This window comes from Mustela erminea, chromosome 13 (assembly GCF_009829155.1).
Source record: "Mustela erminea isolate mMusErm1 chromosome 13, mMusErm1.Pri, whole genome shotgun sequence".
NCBI classification, from domain to species: Eukaryota; Metazoa; Chordata; class Mammalia; order Carnivora; family Mustelidae; genus Mustela; species Mustela erminea.
The window spans coordinates 63,634,607-63,653,343 of NC_045626.1; the positions used below are offsets into that span (position 1 = coordinate 63,634,607).

Sequence of the window (18,737 nt, forward strand, 5' to 3'; positions counted from 1 at the left end):
AGCACAAATCATTTCTACCTTAAAAACTTTCAGTGACTCCTCCCTCATGAATCCCACTTCTTAGATCCTTGACTCTGCAGTTGCTGTCTTTCGCCTCCATCTCTACCTTAGTCCCTATTTCATGGCGTCTGAGAAGTGTCCTCTAATCACAAACATTTTATCTTTTTTATTATTATTTTAAAAATAAGCTTGTATATACTTAAGGTATATAACATGATGATTTGATATACATTTACGTAGTGAAGTGATGACTCTAAACATGTCCTCACCATTATCATTTTTTCTTTTTTTTAACGCAGTGATATCACCTGAAATCTGCTTTCTTAGCAACTTTCCAGTATTTGTTGCCATATTATTAAATATTGTCATCATGCTATACATTAGCTCTCTAGACTTATTCATACTATTTAACTGCAACTTTGTACCTTTGACCAACATCTCCCCATTTCCCCCATCTCCCTGCCCCATAGTAACGATTGCTCAGTTCTACTCCCATGTATTCGACTTTTTAAAGTGTTCACATATAAGTAAGATCATGCAGTTTATTTTCTGTCCATGTCTGGCTTATTCACTTCACGTAATGTCCTTCAGGTTCATCGATGTTGCAAACAGCAAAATCTTTCTTAAGGCTGAATAATACTCCTTTGTGTGTGTGTGTGTGTATCCAGCACTTGTGAGTGAATGTGAATAAATAAACACTTATGAATAAATATACATATCTGTGTGTGTAAATACATCTATTTATAAACATTTGACATACACACAGACACATACTTCTTACCTTCTTCCCTACCTATTTAAACCAGCTTTGTTCTCACTCTTTCCTCATTCATTCCCTCCTTCAGTGATCATTTATGATGTTGGCCTCCAGTGTCTCAACTGCTCTCCATATTATTGCCCATCCTCTTTGTAAGTTGCCTGTTTGCTCCCATGGGACCCATTTGCCTATAATCAGGTCAGCAGAACATCACTAGCATCATAGAAATACACACCAGTTTTGACACAATCAGGATAAACCCAACTCTTTGCTTTTTCTGTGATGCAGGGCTTCAGGAAGCAATAAAATTTATTATTTGTTTTTTAATGGGCTGGTAATTGTCTATCACTATTTAATACGAAAATACTACAAACTTAACTATTTTCTAGTCATAGTCTTGTTTTGTAGATAACTTTCAAACAATTATAGACTTTTGGGGTTCATATTTATTCATAAGTATTAGACGATTGACTTTATTTTTGTTCTTATTTTGAAACCTCTAATAATGTACATTTTTGTTCTAATTTTGGTGGTGAAATATCTTGGGGTCCTGAGGACCTGAAACTTACATATGTCAACCTTTAAAAAGATGTAATACTTTAAAAAAAAAAGGAATACTTTTTTTTTCTAGCTCCATAAAGTTATGCTGTCTGTGTTGAAAGTACTAGGACACGATTATATCTGATCTTTGATGTGAAACACTCTCATAAGAGGTATCATTCTCCAAAGATTTGAAATCCAGCCTTTACTTGTTCATTAAAAAAAAAAAAAAAAAAGAATTGGCATATAAACAAAAGCAAAATCTATGCCTTTGTTGGTTACTGAGGGAAGCAGCTTGGGGAAGTATCCTGGTCATGTGACCGTGATTGACTTTCTGGTTTTCTTCCCTACCAGTCTCGTACTTACCTGATGGGAGTGCCCTGGAGCCTGATTACTACTTTTCCACCATCAGTTCCAGCTTCTCAGTTTCTCCTCTTTTCAATGGCATCACCTATAAGGAGTTTAATATTCCACTAGAAATGCTTCGAGAACTCTTAAACTTGGTAAGGAAAACATCGGTGGTTAAACAGAGCCTGTGTACCTCAGTCAGTAAAATCACTAGTGGTATAAGCATGGCTTTTGTTTTGGTTTTTCTTTTTGTTTTGGTTTGATTTTTCATGGAGAGAGAGAGATCAGTGAGTGGTCGGGGAGGGGCAGAGGTAGACAGACAGAGAAAAGGAGAAAGAATCTCAAGCGGAGTCCATGCTGAGTGTGGAGTCCAACACAGGGCTTACTTAATCTCATGAGCCTGAGGTCAGGACCGGAGCTGAAATCAAGAGTCGGATCCTTAACTGACTGAGCCACTTGGACGGCAAACCCTGGTTGGTTGGTTGGTTGTTTTTCCAAAAGAAAAACTAGGAGTTTTTCAGTATTTCAGAATATGACTTAGAAGTCATAAATTTTTGTTGGAAGAAGGAGAGAGTAACACATGAAGTCATTTGTGTAACGTTTTCATTGAATCATTTTAGCTCATGTGGGAGAGGCGAGGATTCATCCCCATTTTAGAGGTGAGGCAATCAGTGCCAGATACATCAAGGATCCATCAGCCAAGGGCAGGGCTGGGACTCAGCCCAGGGAATCTGACCCCAAGTTTAGTTCCTTATTGCTCTGGACTCCCTCCCATTGGCTGATATTTTTAGATCAATACAGAACCTTTTTTTCATATTTGGATACCTTGGGCTGACCTCTGAGGTAGCATCAGAGAAGGCATTTGGTGCCATTGTCCCAATTCTGAAATAGATGGGTCTCTGATCCAGGGACTCTGAAGTTGTTATGATTGAGCTGAGTTGCTTTGAGACAGATTCAAGTGGGTAGATAAGGATAAAGATGGTATCACGGACAGACTCTAAAAATGAGACTTTCATCTTTGAAAAGAATGAGAGGGTCTCCCTCAGTGTGGAGTGTGAACAGAAATCCCTGCAGGAGCTGGTTTTAGGCTGAAGATGTATGAAGACATTAAAGTAGAGGCACCTCTCTGGGTCAGTCGGTTGAGCATCCGACTCTTGATCTCAGCTTAGGTCTTTTTTTTTTTTTTTTTTTAAGATTTTATTTATTTATTTGATAGAAGACACAACAAGAGAAGGAACACAAGCAGGGGGAGTGGGAGAGGGAGAAGCAGGCTTCCCGCTGAGCAGGGAGCTTGATGCGGGGCTCCATCCCAGGACCCCAGGATCATGACCCGAGCTGAAGGCAGACGTTTAACAACTGAGCCACCCAAGCGCCCCTCAGCTCAGGTCTTGATCTCAGTGTCATGAGTTCAGGCCCCCGAGTTAGGCTCCATACTGGGAGGGGAGCCACTTTAAAAACACATAACAAAGCATGAAAGCATTGGCATTAATTATTGAGGATAGAGCCACAGTGAATTACTAAATAGCCTACAAATGTTTTTGAAGTTGCCCTCAAGAAGGAAAACTCTCCCTAAACCGCTCCTCCCTGTTAGTGGCCCAGACCAAAGGCCTGGATGGCCTTCTCAGGGGGTCAGGTAACTCTTGCTAGTTTCATGTCAGAAATCCCAATTGAAGGCCGCGTGTTTCACACTCTTTTATAAAAGTGGTTCTTTTTCCCATTATGTTTTAACTTCTCAAGGTTAGCTTTTCTTCTTGGCAGTTTTTCATTTCTTCTCCTTTCATTTCTTCTATCATTGTCTATACATTTCGAAAGTCAGCTTCTTTAAGAACTACAGTTGGCATGGCAGACAGTTTTATCAGGAGGCTCTGCGGTTGCCAGAACAGTTCATTCCTGTATTAAATGCTAGTACAGAGCCTGGGTGGAAATAAGTGCTTCTGTTAGAAATCTAGAATGTGTACTGCATTCGGAGTACCTAGGCAGCTTCCAAAGGGCTGGAGCACCAGGCCTGCAGCAAGAGGAGGAGGAGGAGTCATCAGGGCTGAGGACTGGCTGGGAAGGTGTCCCTGATGTCTGGGAGGAGGTTTGGGTGCATTGTCAGTGATGCCTAGAGTTTGAACACTTTCACATCTTGGAAATGGAAATCTAATGTTAGCAAATTTGAGGGAGTTGGTTCCTTTCCCGTTTTCATGTTTTTCCACTCAATGGCAGGAAGACAAGTTCAAAGTGATGGCAGAATTGAGGACATTTTCTGTGTTATAGTTTGATGTGAAGCCATAATGAGTATGTTGTTGATCTGTCATTTCCATCTCATTTCTCATCTCATGAGCAGTGTGGTTTCATCTGTTAACATGATTTGTTCTTTATTAGAGGGAGCCGGCATCTCTGTCTCTCCCTGTGTTCATCAGGTGCCTCACGAGGTCTTGTTTCCTCTGACAGGTGAAGAAGATCGTCGAGGAGCCTGTTCTCAAATCCTTGGACGCAGTCGTAGCCAGCGTGATAGAGGTACATCTGTTCGGGTCACCATCCTGAGATCAGCCTGATGTGAGCCTGTGCGTAGAGAGAACAGGAAGAGTTTGTGGGTGGGGACTTGAGTGACAGGTTGTCAGTCAGCTTTCAGCTTAGTGTCCCCATAGTGGCCACACAGTCTCCCCCTGAGAGCTTGCTCTGTGCTGCTGCTTTTAAATCGATCACCTCATGGTGGTCTGACAGCTGCTTGGCTGTCTTTCTCCTTCTCCAGTTCCTGTAAGACAGCCAAAGATGGTGAATTTTCAGTGAGAGGAGGGTGGTTCTTTCCATAAGAACAATATGTGGAGGTTTGGAGGGTGCAGTGGTGACCCCCCACAGGCATCTCTGAACAGCCTGAGTCTTTTGTTTTCCTCTGCCTGATGCTTAAGAGAGGGAGGAGAGGAATTCAACTGTTCCAAATGGTGAATCATGAAAAACGGTGACTCCATCTCTCTAATGCTACATCAGGAATATAATACTCACTCAGCTGGGCCTCACCCTAGAAGGCAGAAGGAGGTCTGGGAATTTCCATGGTGTAGTCACGTGTCTCTGTTCCTTCACAGGCCAACCCTAGCGCTGATCTCTACTACACCACATTCAGCGACCCTCTCTACGTGGCCATGTTCAAGATGCTGCGTGACACTCTGTACTATATGAAAGGTAGGGACGGTTTGCACCCACATGTGACTGCGGTGACACGGGGTTCCAGCCCACTGCCGCAGGTCCGTTCTTCCTTCTGCCATGGCTGCTTAAAAACACGCAAGTACCATGGTCACATTACTAAAATTTGGGGGAAGAAGCAAATAAGAAAGAAAAAGATCCGTCCATGATCTTGTACCCATGGTATCATCAATGATGGCTCCTTTGGTGGGTTTATTTCCTCAGAGGCTTTTCTGACATGGCTGTGTTGGTCTTGTCCTGATTGCCCGATCTTGTATACAATTTAACATGTCTATTTTAGATATTTCAAAAAGCTAAAAAAATAAGAAAACGAGGCATTTATTATAATCTGATAACTCAGAGAAAATAGTTACCAGATTATTTATCAGATTATTATAGTTATATAGTTATAGTTACCAGATATTGTGGTTTAGCATGTGCACACACACAAATTTAGCCTTTCCTTATTTTGTGCATTTTTAAAACGTGTTTCCTGCTTTCTTTTATGTTATAGAATGTTCTCCATCAACGTAAGTTTTGATGATTATGTAGTATTCTGTCAAGGAAAAGGTGTACTATACAAGATGTACAAGACGTACTCTAATCTAGTTAGCTGTTTTCCTAAATTGGTTCCAGAAACTCCTGGGACTTTGTGTCAGGCTGGAGACCTGAGCCTCATGTTGCCAGCTTCCTTGGCTTTTCTGACTTGTTCCCATCACAGGGAGTCTCCTGATTTTTCCAGGCCCCAAAGATGAAAGTTGGAAGAAGCTGTGAACTCTGGGTGCCCCAAAGATGCAGCCCTGTACCCAGGGAATTCTCATCTTCAGGCAATAGCCAGTTTCCCCCTTAGCTGATATAGCCCACAACCTTTTCATTTAAAACAACAACAACAACAAAACCACTAAAGTATTTCTCACTGTTAGGGGGACCAGTTCTAGCAATGATACATCCCAGTTTCTGTGTTTCATACATTCAAGTTTTAGAATATTGACTGCTTAAAACACAGCATGGCTCTCACTTCCCTGGGAAATGGTCATTTCTCCTGAGTGCCCAGTAGTGTGTATGCTGACAACCAGCATAACCTATTCAAATTCTTCCCAGTGGGCATTCTTTCCTTTCTTTCTTTCTATTTTTCTTTTTATTTTTTGGGGAGAGCGCAGCATGCCTCTGTGTATGTATGTGAGCAGGTGGGGAGGGCCAGAGGGAGAGAGAGAATCTTAAGCAGGGGCTTGACCTCATGACACTGAGATCATGACCTGAGCTGAGATCAAGAATTGGATGCCTAACTGCCAGCCACCCAGGCGCCGCCCCCTCAGTGGGCATTCTTACAACCAAAAGAGCCGGCAGCAGACCTACTCCTCTCGGGTTGCTGTTAGAGTGGGAGAGACCATAGGGTTACTGCTTGAACTTTGGTGGTTTGTTTCCACCCTCAATGCCTGCTGTCTTTCCCACAGACCTTCCAACCTCCTTTGTGAAGGAGATCCATGATTTTGTGCTGGAGCAGTTCAACACGAGCCAGGGGGAGCTCCAGAAGATTCTACACGATGCCGACCGGGTCCACAATGAACTGAGCCCCCTCAAGCTTCGCTGCCAGGCAAACGCTGCCTGTGTGGACCTCATGGTGTGGGCCGTGAAGGACGAGCAGGGTGAGCATCGCCCCTGCCGTGCCCCAGATGTCCGGTGTCCTGTCCTCAGGTTGAGGAAACTGGACACGGGAGGAGGTGATGGCCAAGGCCACAGGGACTGTGTGTTCTCTTCCTTATTTCTTGATGGTTTTTTAGGCTTTTATGTGGAGAAGTGGGAGGTCTTTGCTGGAGGAAAAGGTGCTTGTCTAGGGTGAATAGCAGAATGGGAAGTGTGTGGCAGACTGTGGATGGCTGCCATGTGCAGAGCACTAGAATGAGAGGCTCAGGGCCAGCAGAGAGGAGAGAACAGTCCCTCACCACATGGGCTGGTATTTTCACAACAGCAGAGATGGAGCAGAGATGAGGTTTCAGTTAAGGAGCCTGACTGCCTGTAAATACTTTCTGGTGTAGCCACTCATTATTAATAAAGCCTGCAAAAAGTATGCCCATGGGCATTTAATTGTATGATTAATTGGTGAACAAGTATTTTGTAAATATTGGCCTTTGCTAATCGTTCATACCCTCCTCTCATTTTGACGTTAGGTGCTGAAAATCTTTGCATCAAGCTCTCCGAGAAGCTGCAGTCTAAGACGTCCAGCAAAGTCATCATTGCTCATTTGCCCTTGCTTATTTGCTGTCTGCAGGTGAGTCTCACTGACACTGGTGAGGCTTTGGTCCCATCAACCAGGGGAATCTTCTCGTTATATCTTTTAGGCTCTGGTTGGCGTACCAGCAGCACAACCTGAGCTGTTGTCTCTAGGAACTTGAACCAGAGCCTGCTGTGGACACAATTTGTTCATCAATGAGTGGGGGGCTGCTGCTGACAGTGTGCCAGGGATTTCTGTGATTTCCATGAGCAGCTGAGTCTGTGGAGAGGCCACCCTGTGTGGGCCATTCCCAAGACCACCCTGTGTGGGCCATTCCCAAGACCACCCTGTGTGGGCCATTCCCAAGACCACAGGCTAAGTGCTGAGGACACCTCCCAATGTCTGCAGTGCTGACTCTGCTCTCAGAGATTCTTAACCTGCCAACTGACCAATCCCAATAACCATATCTGCCCTTGTTCAGAAATCGTGTTGTGTATCCTTTCTCCCCTAATTTTGCTTTCAAAAGAAATGGACACAATTTAGCAATATATCTCCTGTTTAGGGTAAGCAGAGCCTAGACCATGCTTCTTTCCTCTTTTTCTGCCCTGTGAGCAAAGTGGCCCTGAATGTTTTGACCTTGGAAGTTTCTGGTCCCCAACTCAGGTGTCGGAAAGGTTGGGCATCTATTGCTTGGGCTTGCTCAGCTGGCTACAGCCTATGTTGTATGATGGCTTGATGGTGTGTTACAGGGTCTGGGCCGCCTGTGTGAGAGGTTCCCAGTGGTGGTACATTCAGTGACACCGTCTCTGCGGGACTTCCTGGTTGTCCCGTCCCCTGTGCTGGTGAAGCTCTACAAGTGCCACAGTCAGTACCACACAGGTAACAGATGGCTGTACCCAAAGCCACCTCTCCAGCTCCTAAATCCCATGTGTCCCTTAGGGTCCAAGAAAAGGACCACATGACCTTGTGTGCCAGCCTGCTATGGTTTCGTGACTAAGAGATTGTGGCTGGGCTGTGCGCCCTGCCCTGTTCTTGGGCTCATTCTTCCTTTATGCCTTTCTTCATGGCTTTCCATACATGACCCCATCTGGCTACAGTTCTTTCCTTCTTCCATCCTCCCTGGCATATACTCCTGCCACCACTGAGGGGTCTTCTAGTCCCTCTTGGTTTTTGGCTCCTTCTATCACTGAGACAGTCTAAAGTGAGAGTCCAGCATGTTCCAGACACTGGTCAGGAGCTCTCCATGCTGGATCTCAGCTGGGTCTCAGCTAGTCCCTATTCCTGCCTCATGAGTGTATTATCACATTTCTGTGACAAGGACATGGGCTCAGAGCAAATCTGGCCACCTGTAACCATTAGCATTCATTAACACCTGCTTCCTCCTGGGGCTCTAATGCTGTATTGCTCATCCCATCCTGTCAGTCCTGTGAAGGTGGGTGCTTTGTCCTCTCCCTTCAGATGAAGAAACCCAACTTCCAAGCAGGTGAGAGACTTTTCCCTGGACCCCGGGACAAGGAGAGATTTCTGTGGCTCTATAGCTCCTGATCTCTACTCACCCCCCACCCGTACTATTTTTGTGCACATCAGCTAGGTAATCCTCAGGGACAGGACCATGGCTCACCCTTGGTGCTGAATACCTGTGAGTGTTCATCAGGACTTTCAAACCATTTCTTAAGAAATCTCTGTGTTACTCATTTATCGCTTTGCAACCTAAACATTCTTCCTTTTGTTTAAACATGTTAATTTCATCCTTTCTGTTCTCACTTTTGTTGCTGAAATGTTTGGTCAAATCATTTTAGAGGGGTTGTTTTATAAGGTAAAAGTGATCAGCATATATTTTGGTTTTGAATTATTGACAAGGGGATGGAAAATGACAGGTTTAACCAGATACATACTTGAATTTTTACATTTAGTTGCTGGCAATGATATAAAAATCAGTGTAACCAATGAGCATTCTGAGTCAACTCTAAATGTCATGTCGGGAAAGAAGACCCAACCCTCCATGTATGAGCAGCTCCGGGACATTGCCATTGACAACATCTGCAGGTGGGAGACCGGCCAATGGGATGCATAACCTGGGGAGGAAGGGAAAAAGTTTCAGATAAAATTACTAAAAAGTGAGAAATGTTCATAATTTTTTAAAGCTTGTTTTGGACTATTGTAAACCTACATCCGATTTTAAAAGAGAGATTATTACATATTTTTTAATGATATTTTTAAAAAGATTTTTCGGGCACCTGGGTGGCTTAGTGGGTTAAAGCCTCTGCCTTCGGCTCAGGTCATGATTCCAGGGTCCTGGGATCAAGCCCTGCATCGGGCTCTCTGCTCGGTAGGGAGCCTGCTTCCTCCTCTCTCCCTCTGCCTGCCTCTCTGCCTACTTGTGATCTCTCTCTGTCAAATAAATAAATAAATAAAATCTTAAAAAAAAAAAAAGAGACATTTAAAAAGATTTCTCCATTTATTTTAGAGAGAGAGAGAGCGCACACACACGTGTGCACAGGAAGGAGGGGCAGAGGAAAAAGAGAGAGATTCTCAAGCAGACTCTGTGCTCAGTGCAGAGCCTGATGTAAGGCTCAATGTGGAGCTCAATCTCATGATCCCAAGCTCATGACTAGATCCGAAATCAAGAGTCAGATGCTTAGCTGACTGTGTCACCCAGGCACCCCACTTTTTTTTTTAAGATTTTATGTATGTTGGGGCACCTGGGTGGTTAAGTGGGTTAAAGTCTTTGCCTTCAGCTCAGGTCATGATCTCAGGGTCCTGGGATCGAGCCCCGCATTGGGCTCTCTGCTCAGCGGGGAGCCTGCTTCCCCCTCCTCTCTCTCTGCCTTCTCTCTGTCTACTTGTGATCTCTGTCTGTCAAATAAATAAAATCTTTAAAAAAAAAAAAAGATCTAAATGTTTATAAAAAAATTTAAAAAAAAGATTTTATTTATGTTGAGAGAGAGAGAGCATAAGCTGGAGGGGGTGTGGGAAGAAGGGCAGAGGGAGAGGGAGAAGCAGATTCCGGGCTGAACAGGGAATCCGATGTAGGACTTGATCCCAGGACTTACTGGGATCATGACCTGAGCCGAAGGCAGATGTTTTAACTGACTGAGCCACCCAGGCACCCCTAAATTTTTTTTTTTTAAATAAGGTTTGTTTTTCTTTTCCTGATCATAAATGTAATTTAAAAATGGGAATATAGAAAAAATGGAAAGAGTTATCTCTCAGCCTATTATCCAGAGTAACGACACATTGTCACATTTTCCGGGGTTTTTTGTAATTTTTAGCATAAGGGACGGATTTTATATGATTGAGTGTCCTTGCTGCCCAGGCTCCTGCTATGTGAACTCTTGCACTCCAAACTCAGAAACCACATACATTTTAATTTATATGAAAATGTATCTCTCCCTCTGAATTCTGGCTCCATGCTCTCAGAAGCCCCATCAAGAGAATATGACGGCCCTTTTCTGTTAGCCAGATGCTCTTCTCTGACTCTGGCATGGGAGCCAAACAGACACAGAAAGCAAGAGATGCCTGAAAAGATTTTGTGTCTTCATGGGCTTTTAAAATTACCCCTTTTCTTTAGAAAATAAATTTTTCTTCATACTAGTAAAACTTTGGTATATCATATAATATTCCCTGAGGTGTTTTGGGACCATGTATCTTGAACCAGTTACTGTAACTTGTAAAGGAACAGTTCTGGAAATTTTAAATTGGAATCAGGGTGAGTGTAACATTCTGAAGTAAACTGTTCTGGTCAAATAATGAAGTTACTGTTTCTGACTGAGATAGTTATCAAATGGGCAAAATCTGCAGCAATTCTTTGAATTCATTCTGTGTAATGATTTTCATTCAGATTTCTGGGGAAAAAATGCTCAGAGCAGTTTTTTAAACTCTGTAGACCTGACAAAGAGACAAAAACCAGAAACAGAACACTCATCTGTTGTTCTGATGCCCCATGCCATGTGGGTTTCCTCACTCTCCAGGTGCCTGAAAGCTGGCTTGACGGTGGACACGGTGATCGTGGAGGCCTTCCTGGCCAGCCTCTCCAACCGGCTCTACATCTCCCAGGAGAGTGACAAGTACGTCTCATCCCCAAAGGGCAGCCTGTTGTTCTCAGCAGGCCTAGGGGTGGGGGGGAGGGAGGGGCTGGTATCTTGCACTTCTGTGCTTCTTACTTGCAGAGCGTGGAGTCATGCATCAGATCTGTCCCCCCATTTAAGGTGAAACTCACCTTAGAATGTTGATCCTGGACCACTGTTTGGGAGCAGAGAAAGATCTGTGTCATACTGAGTAGAGCCAGAGACTTTGTGTTTCTACTGGAAGTAAGGATTCCAGGCAGCCGCTGTCGGATGACCACTTCATCTGACAGACTGTGGTAACCTTGAGGTCCAGGCTGTAGCTTCTGGGCTTCATTTCACAGAGGACTGTTCCCAGGATGCTTCTCTTTCTCCCCTCACAGGGACGCTCACTTGATTCCTGACCATACCATCCGAGCCTTGGGACACATTGCGGTGGCCTTGAGGGACACCCCAAAGGTCATGGAGCCAATTCTGCAGATCCTGCAGCAGAAATTCTGCCAGCCCCCCTCCCCCCTTGATGTGCTCATCATTGACCAGCTGGGCTGCCTGGTTATCACCGGAAACGTAAGGCAGGACCTACGGTAAAACCCACTACCCTCTGCAAGCATTGTTACTTTGACTATCAGGAGTGCAAAAATAGATTAAATTTACCCTGCAGATGAGTTAAATTCTCACAGCTCTCCTGACAGTGAATAGGGAGATTTTTTTCCAAGTAACAGGGAATAGTGATGGCTCCCTAAGTGCTGGGAAAAGGAGGTTTAAACTCATTTCTTGCTGATGTTAATAACATGTAATAGAATTTAAGTTGAAACCATTTCCCTTTTAGCTTGTGAAGTTTGCTGAAAGCTTTAGGAACGGGTGCCCTTGATGTTCTTTTGGGCCTTTATGGTCCATACATTCCAGAAGCTCTTTCTCTGAATGATGGTAGAGGGGCCTTTTTCATGTTCCAAGGAAGGGCTTTCATGGGAAGTCATGCCACGGTAACTGTGTCCCTCACTCTCTTCCAGCAATACATTTATCAGGAAGTATGGAATCTCTTCCAGCAGATCAGCGTGAAGGCCAGCTCTGTCGTGTACTCAGCCACTAAAGATTACAAGGATCATGGCTACAGGTAATTCACTAGACCTCGTTGTCACTCTAGATCATGACAGTTTTCAGCGCCCTTTAAAAGTGTGAGGTTTGGGGATTTGTCTTTTGAATAAACTTTTTTCCTACAAAAGCAGTATGTGCTACAAATCAGCACATGCACAAGCAGGAAATGAGCGAGTGCCACTAGGAGCTGAGCATCTCAGTGTCATTACCTCAGACCCTCCCTGACAACGAAGTGTCCACCCAGCCAGTAGGCTTTTTTATGTACCAGTGCATCAGCCATGCCGTTAACCTTCTACCATGTCCCACCTTTAATGGCTGCGGAGTGTCCCATCATAGAGCAGCACTGAGATCTAATCAGTCCCTAGCTTGGAGGTGTGGTAGTTTGCCAGGTTTCCCACTGGTAAGCGCTACATCCAACGATCTAATAGCTGTGTATCTGTGAGTGTCTCTGACGCTTTCCTCAGGATAGATTCAGAGAGGTGGGATTTGGAGGGTCGGAAGGAGTGGACATTTTCATCCTCAGATGTTTGATATTTGTGTAAAGTTTGGCCAGTTTTACTGGCAGACTAAGATATGCTTCCTTGCCTGTTCCTTGCCCCTACTGTGAACACCTTGAGGGCAGGGTCATGTTTTTCCACATCGGGAGTATCTCACAAGAGTTTGACAGACCTAGGGAAGAAAGGGGCAGGGAAGACATGTGCCCCTTTGTTGGCATTTCTTTTCTCTCCTTCTGACCTTTACATGAAGGGCTCATTCTGAGCTTCTCTCCAACTCACTTTAGTGGGTGGAAGTGTGGCTGTGTGACCTTTGAAAAAGATCACCCTCTCCGTGCCTTCGTTTCTTCTTCTGTAATCTGTCAAATGAACACCTGTCTCCATTTGTGTGGGTAATTTAGAACACCTACAGGAAAGCTTTTGATAAATTCACACTCTTGTGGTGTCATTCCTTACTGCCTCCATTTCAAGCCCAGGCTACTAGAACAGCCTGAGGACTGGTTTAGGGAGGCATTCAGCTCCTTTCCCCTTTATCTGGAAAGGGGATGGATGGTCCATCCATCTCTGGTCTCTGTGAAGAAACTGACTCACAGACCAAAACACCTCTTTCCCTCATTGCTTCCTTGTCCCGAAGTGACTTCTGCACCTCCTTGGTCCTCACACCTTCCCCTCCTTGTCTTTGCTCCTGCTGTTTTCCTTCTGACCCTTGCCTCCATCTTGCTGCCGTATGCAGTACTTGGCCTTCTCCATGCCTACCAGTTCTTCAACTTCTGACTCCACCTCCATAAAGTCTTACCGCTACCACAAGTGGTTTGTCTTCTTCCTCACCAGTGGAGGCTTTTACTGCCATCCGTTTGCCCTTACCTCCCAGGATTTCACGTGTCTGTGAAGGGTGTGCTGTTTGCTGGGAGATTTCTGCGGGCCAGGCAATGAGCCCAGTGCTTCATGTGGAGTGTTTCATTCATCCTACACCCTGTGAGGAGGGAATTCTATTATTCTTGTTTTATTTGGTAGGAAACTGAGGCTCAAAGATGAGCCACTCTCCTGAGGTCATCCAGCATAGAAGTGGCGTGGCAGGTGCTGGCTGCCCCCACAGAAGTCTGGCCAGCCTTGCTGGTTTGCTGTGACTCTCTGGGCAGGGGGCGCATTGTCAGCTTTGTATCCAGGGCTTACCTTTACTAGCACTGTCCTAATGCAAGTTGTCCCAGGGCCACTGAGTGCTTCCTGAGTGCCTGATGTGAACTAATACTAGCATCAGCCCTATGGTGGAGGCAGTGTGGGGAAGAAGCTGATCGTCACAGGAAAGTTTCATGGGTGGTAATAGTGAATTAAGGCTTCCTATAATTGAGGATTTATAGGAATTTAGCTATGTAGTAGTCTTTCAACACTCAGAAGTGTCCTAAGATCTTCACAAGTTCTATAAGTGTGGATTTCTGGACCCTAAGCAGTTCCCCAAGGCCCTTAATGCATGTCAGGAGAGGTTAAAGCCATTTCTGTAGCAGCTGACTGTCCTTTAGGGAGCTGGTGTTCACAGAGACACTCATCCCCCCTGGAGGGCTCCTTCATTCACAGGCACTGAGGGGCGTGATGAGGCAGGAGTCAGCTGGCCTCACCCTTGCAGTCCAGACCCTGTGTTGTAGCAGCTGTCATTTCTCTCCCCACCAGGCACTGCTCCCTGGCGGTGATCAATGCCCTGGCCAACATCGCAGCCAACATCCAGGATGAGCACCTCGTGGACGAGCTGCTCATGAACCTGCTGGAGCTGTTTGTGCAGCTGGGGCTGGAGGGAAAGCGGGCCAGCGAGCGGGCCAGTGAGAAGGGACCTGCCCTGAAGGTAGGGAGGGAGGAAGGGCGGTCACCGCGGGGCATCTGGTAAACAGCAAGAACAAAGGTTCTTTCTCGGGGCAAGTTTTCGGAGAAGGTGGTTTTCTTGTAGAACCACGTCTGGCTTGTGACAGCTACCTCCCCCGGCCCAGGGTGGTAAGTGACAGCAGCCTAGTATGGACTCCTCCAAACCTCCTCTCTTCCTTCTCTACGCCATCATGAAGCCAGGGGGTGGAGGCCTTCATCAGAACACAGTGACAACATGAGAAGGGCCAGATCTGACCTAATCTGGGCCATCCAGGGAGACAGGTCCATGGGGACAGATAAAATGACAGGTCTTGAGCCTCCAAAGAGACAGACTGGGGAAGTTGAGGCAGGTTAAGCTCCCTACCCCATCATGTCCTCTTTGACCTGTCATGTTGGTGCCATTCTTTCTACCAGATCTCCACCACCTTCATCCTCCTTTGTCTTTTCCTCCCACCTTCCTTCCCCAGACAGTTACTGTTTACCTACTGTGTGCCTAGTCAAGGGTCAGCCAACCTTCTCTAAAGGGCCAGATTATACTTATTTTATGCTCTGTGGGCCGTAGAGTCTCTGTTGCAACTACTCAGCTCTGTCCTGGTAGCATAAAGCCAGTTAAAGAATGGGCGGCTGTGCACCCATAAAACTCTATTTCCAAGAACAGGTGTGGGTCTGATTTGGCCACGGCCAAATCTTTCTTCACCCTTGTTCTAGGTGCTGGGGTTACGGAAGTGAACAGGCAGACAAGGGGCCTACTCCTACAGACAGCAAAGCCAAAACAGGGCAGTGTGTAGAGGAGTGCTTTAGATCAGGCTGTGTGACAACCTGAGGAGGTGAAAGCTAAATTGAAAACTGAATGAAAAGGAGCTTTTAGCCCTCTGTGTGAAAATCTTGGCTAAGGGGGAAATAGCTGGTGCGAGAAGGGGTCCTAAGAGCCTTCGCTCTAATTCAGATTTGCTCTGCTAAACCCCTGGACAGTCATCTCCCAGGATGGTGCACAGCTAGGCCATCCTGATACACAAGGGACAGAGGCATCTGTCATGCCCAGTGGGGCCTTGGGCATCGGGAAGTGAGGGCTGCTCAGAGATGAAGGGAGACACTTGGCAGCCGAGAAAGCAGAGGCTGTGATGTGTCCAAGGAGTGTTTCAGGAGTCGTTCTCCTTGCCTCCCCTGGAAATTGTATTTCAGGGCCCAGAAGGACGCTCCTGGACTCAAGGGCTGCTCCTCTCTGTCTGCTCTTGCTACAAATTTACATTCTCAAGACTCAGGATGTAGTGCTTCATTCATGGGCTGGGAGTGAGGGTTGTTGCCCTGACAGTGCAGGGATCCCTTTTCTACCTTCCAGGTGCAGAGCTGTGAATCCTTTTCTTTGCAGAATAGTTCCTGTTTGCGATCATGCAGGGAACAGCCCAGTGTTTACTGAGCAACTGCTGTGCTTTCCCCCTAAGATGGGGCCTCAGAGAATAAGGGGACTTGTCGAATCTGTGAGAGGGGGTTGGCCAACATGTGCCCCAATGAAGACAAAGAGCCATGATTATAAATTAAGAAATGGCAATTCTTGGAATGCCTGGTTGACTCAGTCGGTTAAGGAGCTGCCTTCAGCTTCAGTCATGATTCCAAGGTCCTGGGATCGAATTCTGCATCGGGCTCCTTGCTCAGCAGGGTGCCTGCTTCTCTGCCTGCTGTTTCCCCTGCCTATGTGTGGTCTTTCTCTGACAAATAAATAAAATCTTTTAAAAAAGAGAGAGAGAAAGCAAGAAACAACAATTCTTCCCAGTCATCGCATATCTGGGAAGCCGTTAGTTTCCAGAGAGGAGGAGGCAGGGCTTGAGATTCTGTCCCCATGGCTGAGCGGCTGTAGGGTTTTGGCAAGCTACTCACACCCCGTTTTCTCCCCCAGAGATTTAGTTATTACATATGAAATGCTTGGAATTGCCCGGCATGCAATTGGTGCTCAGTGTACTTGGCTGCTTCTATTAACAGAAAAAATAAACTGAATGTCCTGAAGTGAGTGCTTCCAGAACTGAGACTTATCGGTGTGCACTATAGTTTATAGCCTTATTTGTGTGTCCAACCAGGGAACCTACCTTTTAATAGTTATTTCTTATGTAATGCCCAAATTTTCCATAACTTGAAAAGAATATATGTGTATTATAGAAAAGATGCAGAAACCGTTAACTGATAAAGTAAAAAGCACCCGTAATTCCTCTACTCAGATGTACTCATTACTGACATTTTTAAAAAAGATTTTATTTATTTATTTGAGAGAGAGAGAAGGAGATGGAGAGCACAAGTGTGGGGTAGGGTGGGAGGAGGCAGAGGGAGAGGGAGATGCAGGCTTCCTGCTGAGCAGGGAGCCCAAAGCAGGGCTCAATCACAGGACTCTGAGATCGTGACCTGAGCTGAAGGCAGATGCTTAACTGACTGAGCCACCCAGGCGTCTCTCATCATTGACATTTTGATAGACTTCCTCCTAGATTTCTTTATGGAAATATATTTATTTTACATGATCAGGATTATATCATTGAATACTCTGAAATCATGATTTTTTTTTCCCATTTAAAATTTGCTGTGGGCACTTTACAAAGTGACTAGATATTTTTCAGAAAGGTGTCTTTTTTTTTCCAAAAGATTTTATTTATTTATTTGACAGAGAGAGACACAGCAAGAGAGGGAACACAAGCAGGGGTAGTGGGAGAGAGAGAAACAGGTTTCCCACTTAGCAGACAGCCTGATGATGCAGGACTCTATCCCAGGACCCTGGGATTACGACCTGAGCCGAAGGCAGACGCTTAATGACTGAGCCACCCAGGCACCCAGAAAGTTGTCTTTTTAATACCTGTGTGGTATTTAATTTTACATGGGTACTATAACTTACATAATCATTCTACTGTTTGGCATGTTTCCATTTTTTTGATATTAAAATGATGTTGGGGCACCTGGGTGGCTTAGTCAGTTTGGCATCTGACTCTTGATCTCAGCTCAAGTCTTAATCTCAGGGTCATGAGTTCAAGTAGGATTCACACTGGGTGCAGAGCCTACTTTTTTTTTTTTTTTAAGATTTATTTATTTATTTATTTGACAGATAGAGATCACAAGCAGGCAGAGAGGCAGGCAGAGAGAGAGGAGGAAGCAGGCTCCCTGCTGAGCAGAGAGCCTGATGTGGGACTCGATTCCAGGACCCTGGGATCATGACCCAAGCTGAAGGCAGAGACTTTAACCCACTGAGCCACCCAGGCGCCCCGTGTGGAGCCTACTTTAAAAAAAAATTATATTGAGTGAGCGTGTTTATATATTGCTATCTATATATCTCATTATTTCTCTGAAATTAACATTATGTCTTTTTTTAATGAAAGGAACTCATGCTTTCAATGACTCAATTCTTTTACTTTCTAGGCTTCTAGCAGCGCAGGGAACTTGGGTGTACTCATTCCTGTAATTGCTGTGGTGAGTATTAATTAACTGAGTAGTTTTAAACTTCAGATACTGTGCTTATATTTTTAGTGTTGCCTAGTGGTACACAGCAAATTTCTTAGCAAAATGCTCTTTGGAGGCCCAATGATTCTGTACATGTGGCTGTGTTTCTGCTGCCACCAGCTGTTCTATGACCATCTCACTCGTATGTGCCTGCTCTGGTCACACCCTCACTCCCATTCTCCGTGCTCTGCCTGAACCTCCTCACCGGTTGACTAGGAAACCCACTTGTGTGGCTCCCAGAGCTGAGGTGTGGCTCCAGGTTCGCCCTGTGTCTTCTGCCCTGCTCCAGTGCCTCTGAATAATAGTGGGCAGGCTCTGCTTCTATCCCCATCCTGCTCCCACAGGGGGCACAAAGGGCTGGTTATACTTTGGAGCACAGCCCCACCCACCACCATGGTGGCAGCTCACAGTCTAGGCCCTGTCCTGTGCCACAACGTTCTTCATCTTGCCTTGTCTCAACCTGCAGCCTTTTCTTCCCAAATGACCTTTGTAGAAGTTGTTTTCCCTTTTCTCAGTTGTTCCCAGCTGCCACTCCTAAGCCACGGCCTCAGGTTCTAATATTTGTTTTCATCTCTGATTCTCTAACTTCCACTAAACCTACCTTCTGGTTAAGTCTTCCTTCTGCCTTCCAGTTCCTTCCCACCTTTCTCCAACCTCCGTAGTTTGAGTCTTGAACACTCACACATGTGTCCCTTCACATAGAACATCAGAGGGGTTGACCTCTGAGATGTCAGGGTGAC

The 18,737-nt window shown here is 45.4% G+C and overlaps 1 protein-coding gene across 1 annotated transcript in view; it reads left to right on the forward strand.

Moving 5' to 3' along the window:
• Nucleotides 1-18,737, forward strand: part of PI4KA (phosphatidylinositol 4-kinase alpha) — a 117,578-nt gene that overhangs the window by 33,859 nt on the left and 64,982 nt on the right. The window contains exons 8-19 of the mRNA XM_032310247.1: nt 1,652-1,800; nt 4,082-4,147; nt 4,714-4,810; nt 6,265-6,456; nt 6,979-7,079; nt 7,772-7,901; nt 8,936-9,068; nt 10,994-11,089; nt 11,470-11,653; nt 12,097-12,200; nt 14,341-14,509; nt 17,917-17,967. Coding sequence (XP_032166138.1) covers nt 1,652-1,800; nt 4,082-4,147; nt 4,714-4,810; nt 6,265-6,456; nt 6,979-7,079; nt 7,772-7,901; nt 8,936-9,068; nt 10,994-11,089; nt 11,470-11,653; nt 12,097-12,200; nt 14,341-14,509; nt 17,917-17,967 — 1,472 coding nt within the window. The remainder of the gene's footprint in view (nt 1-1,651; nt 1,801-4,081; nt 4,148-4,713; nt 4,811-6,264; nt 6,457-6,978; nt 7,080-7,771; nt 7,902-8,935; nt 9,069-10,993; nt 11,090-11,469; nt 11,654-12,096; nt 12,201-14,340; nt 14,510-17,916; nt 17,968-18,737) is intronic.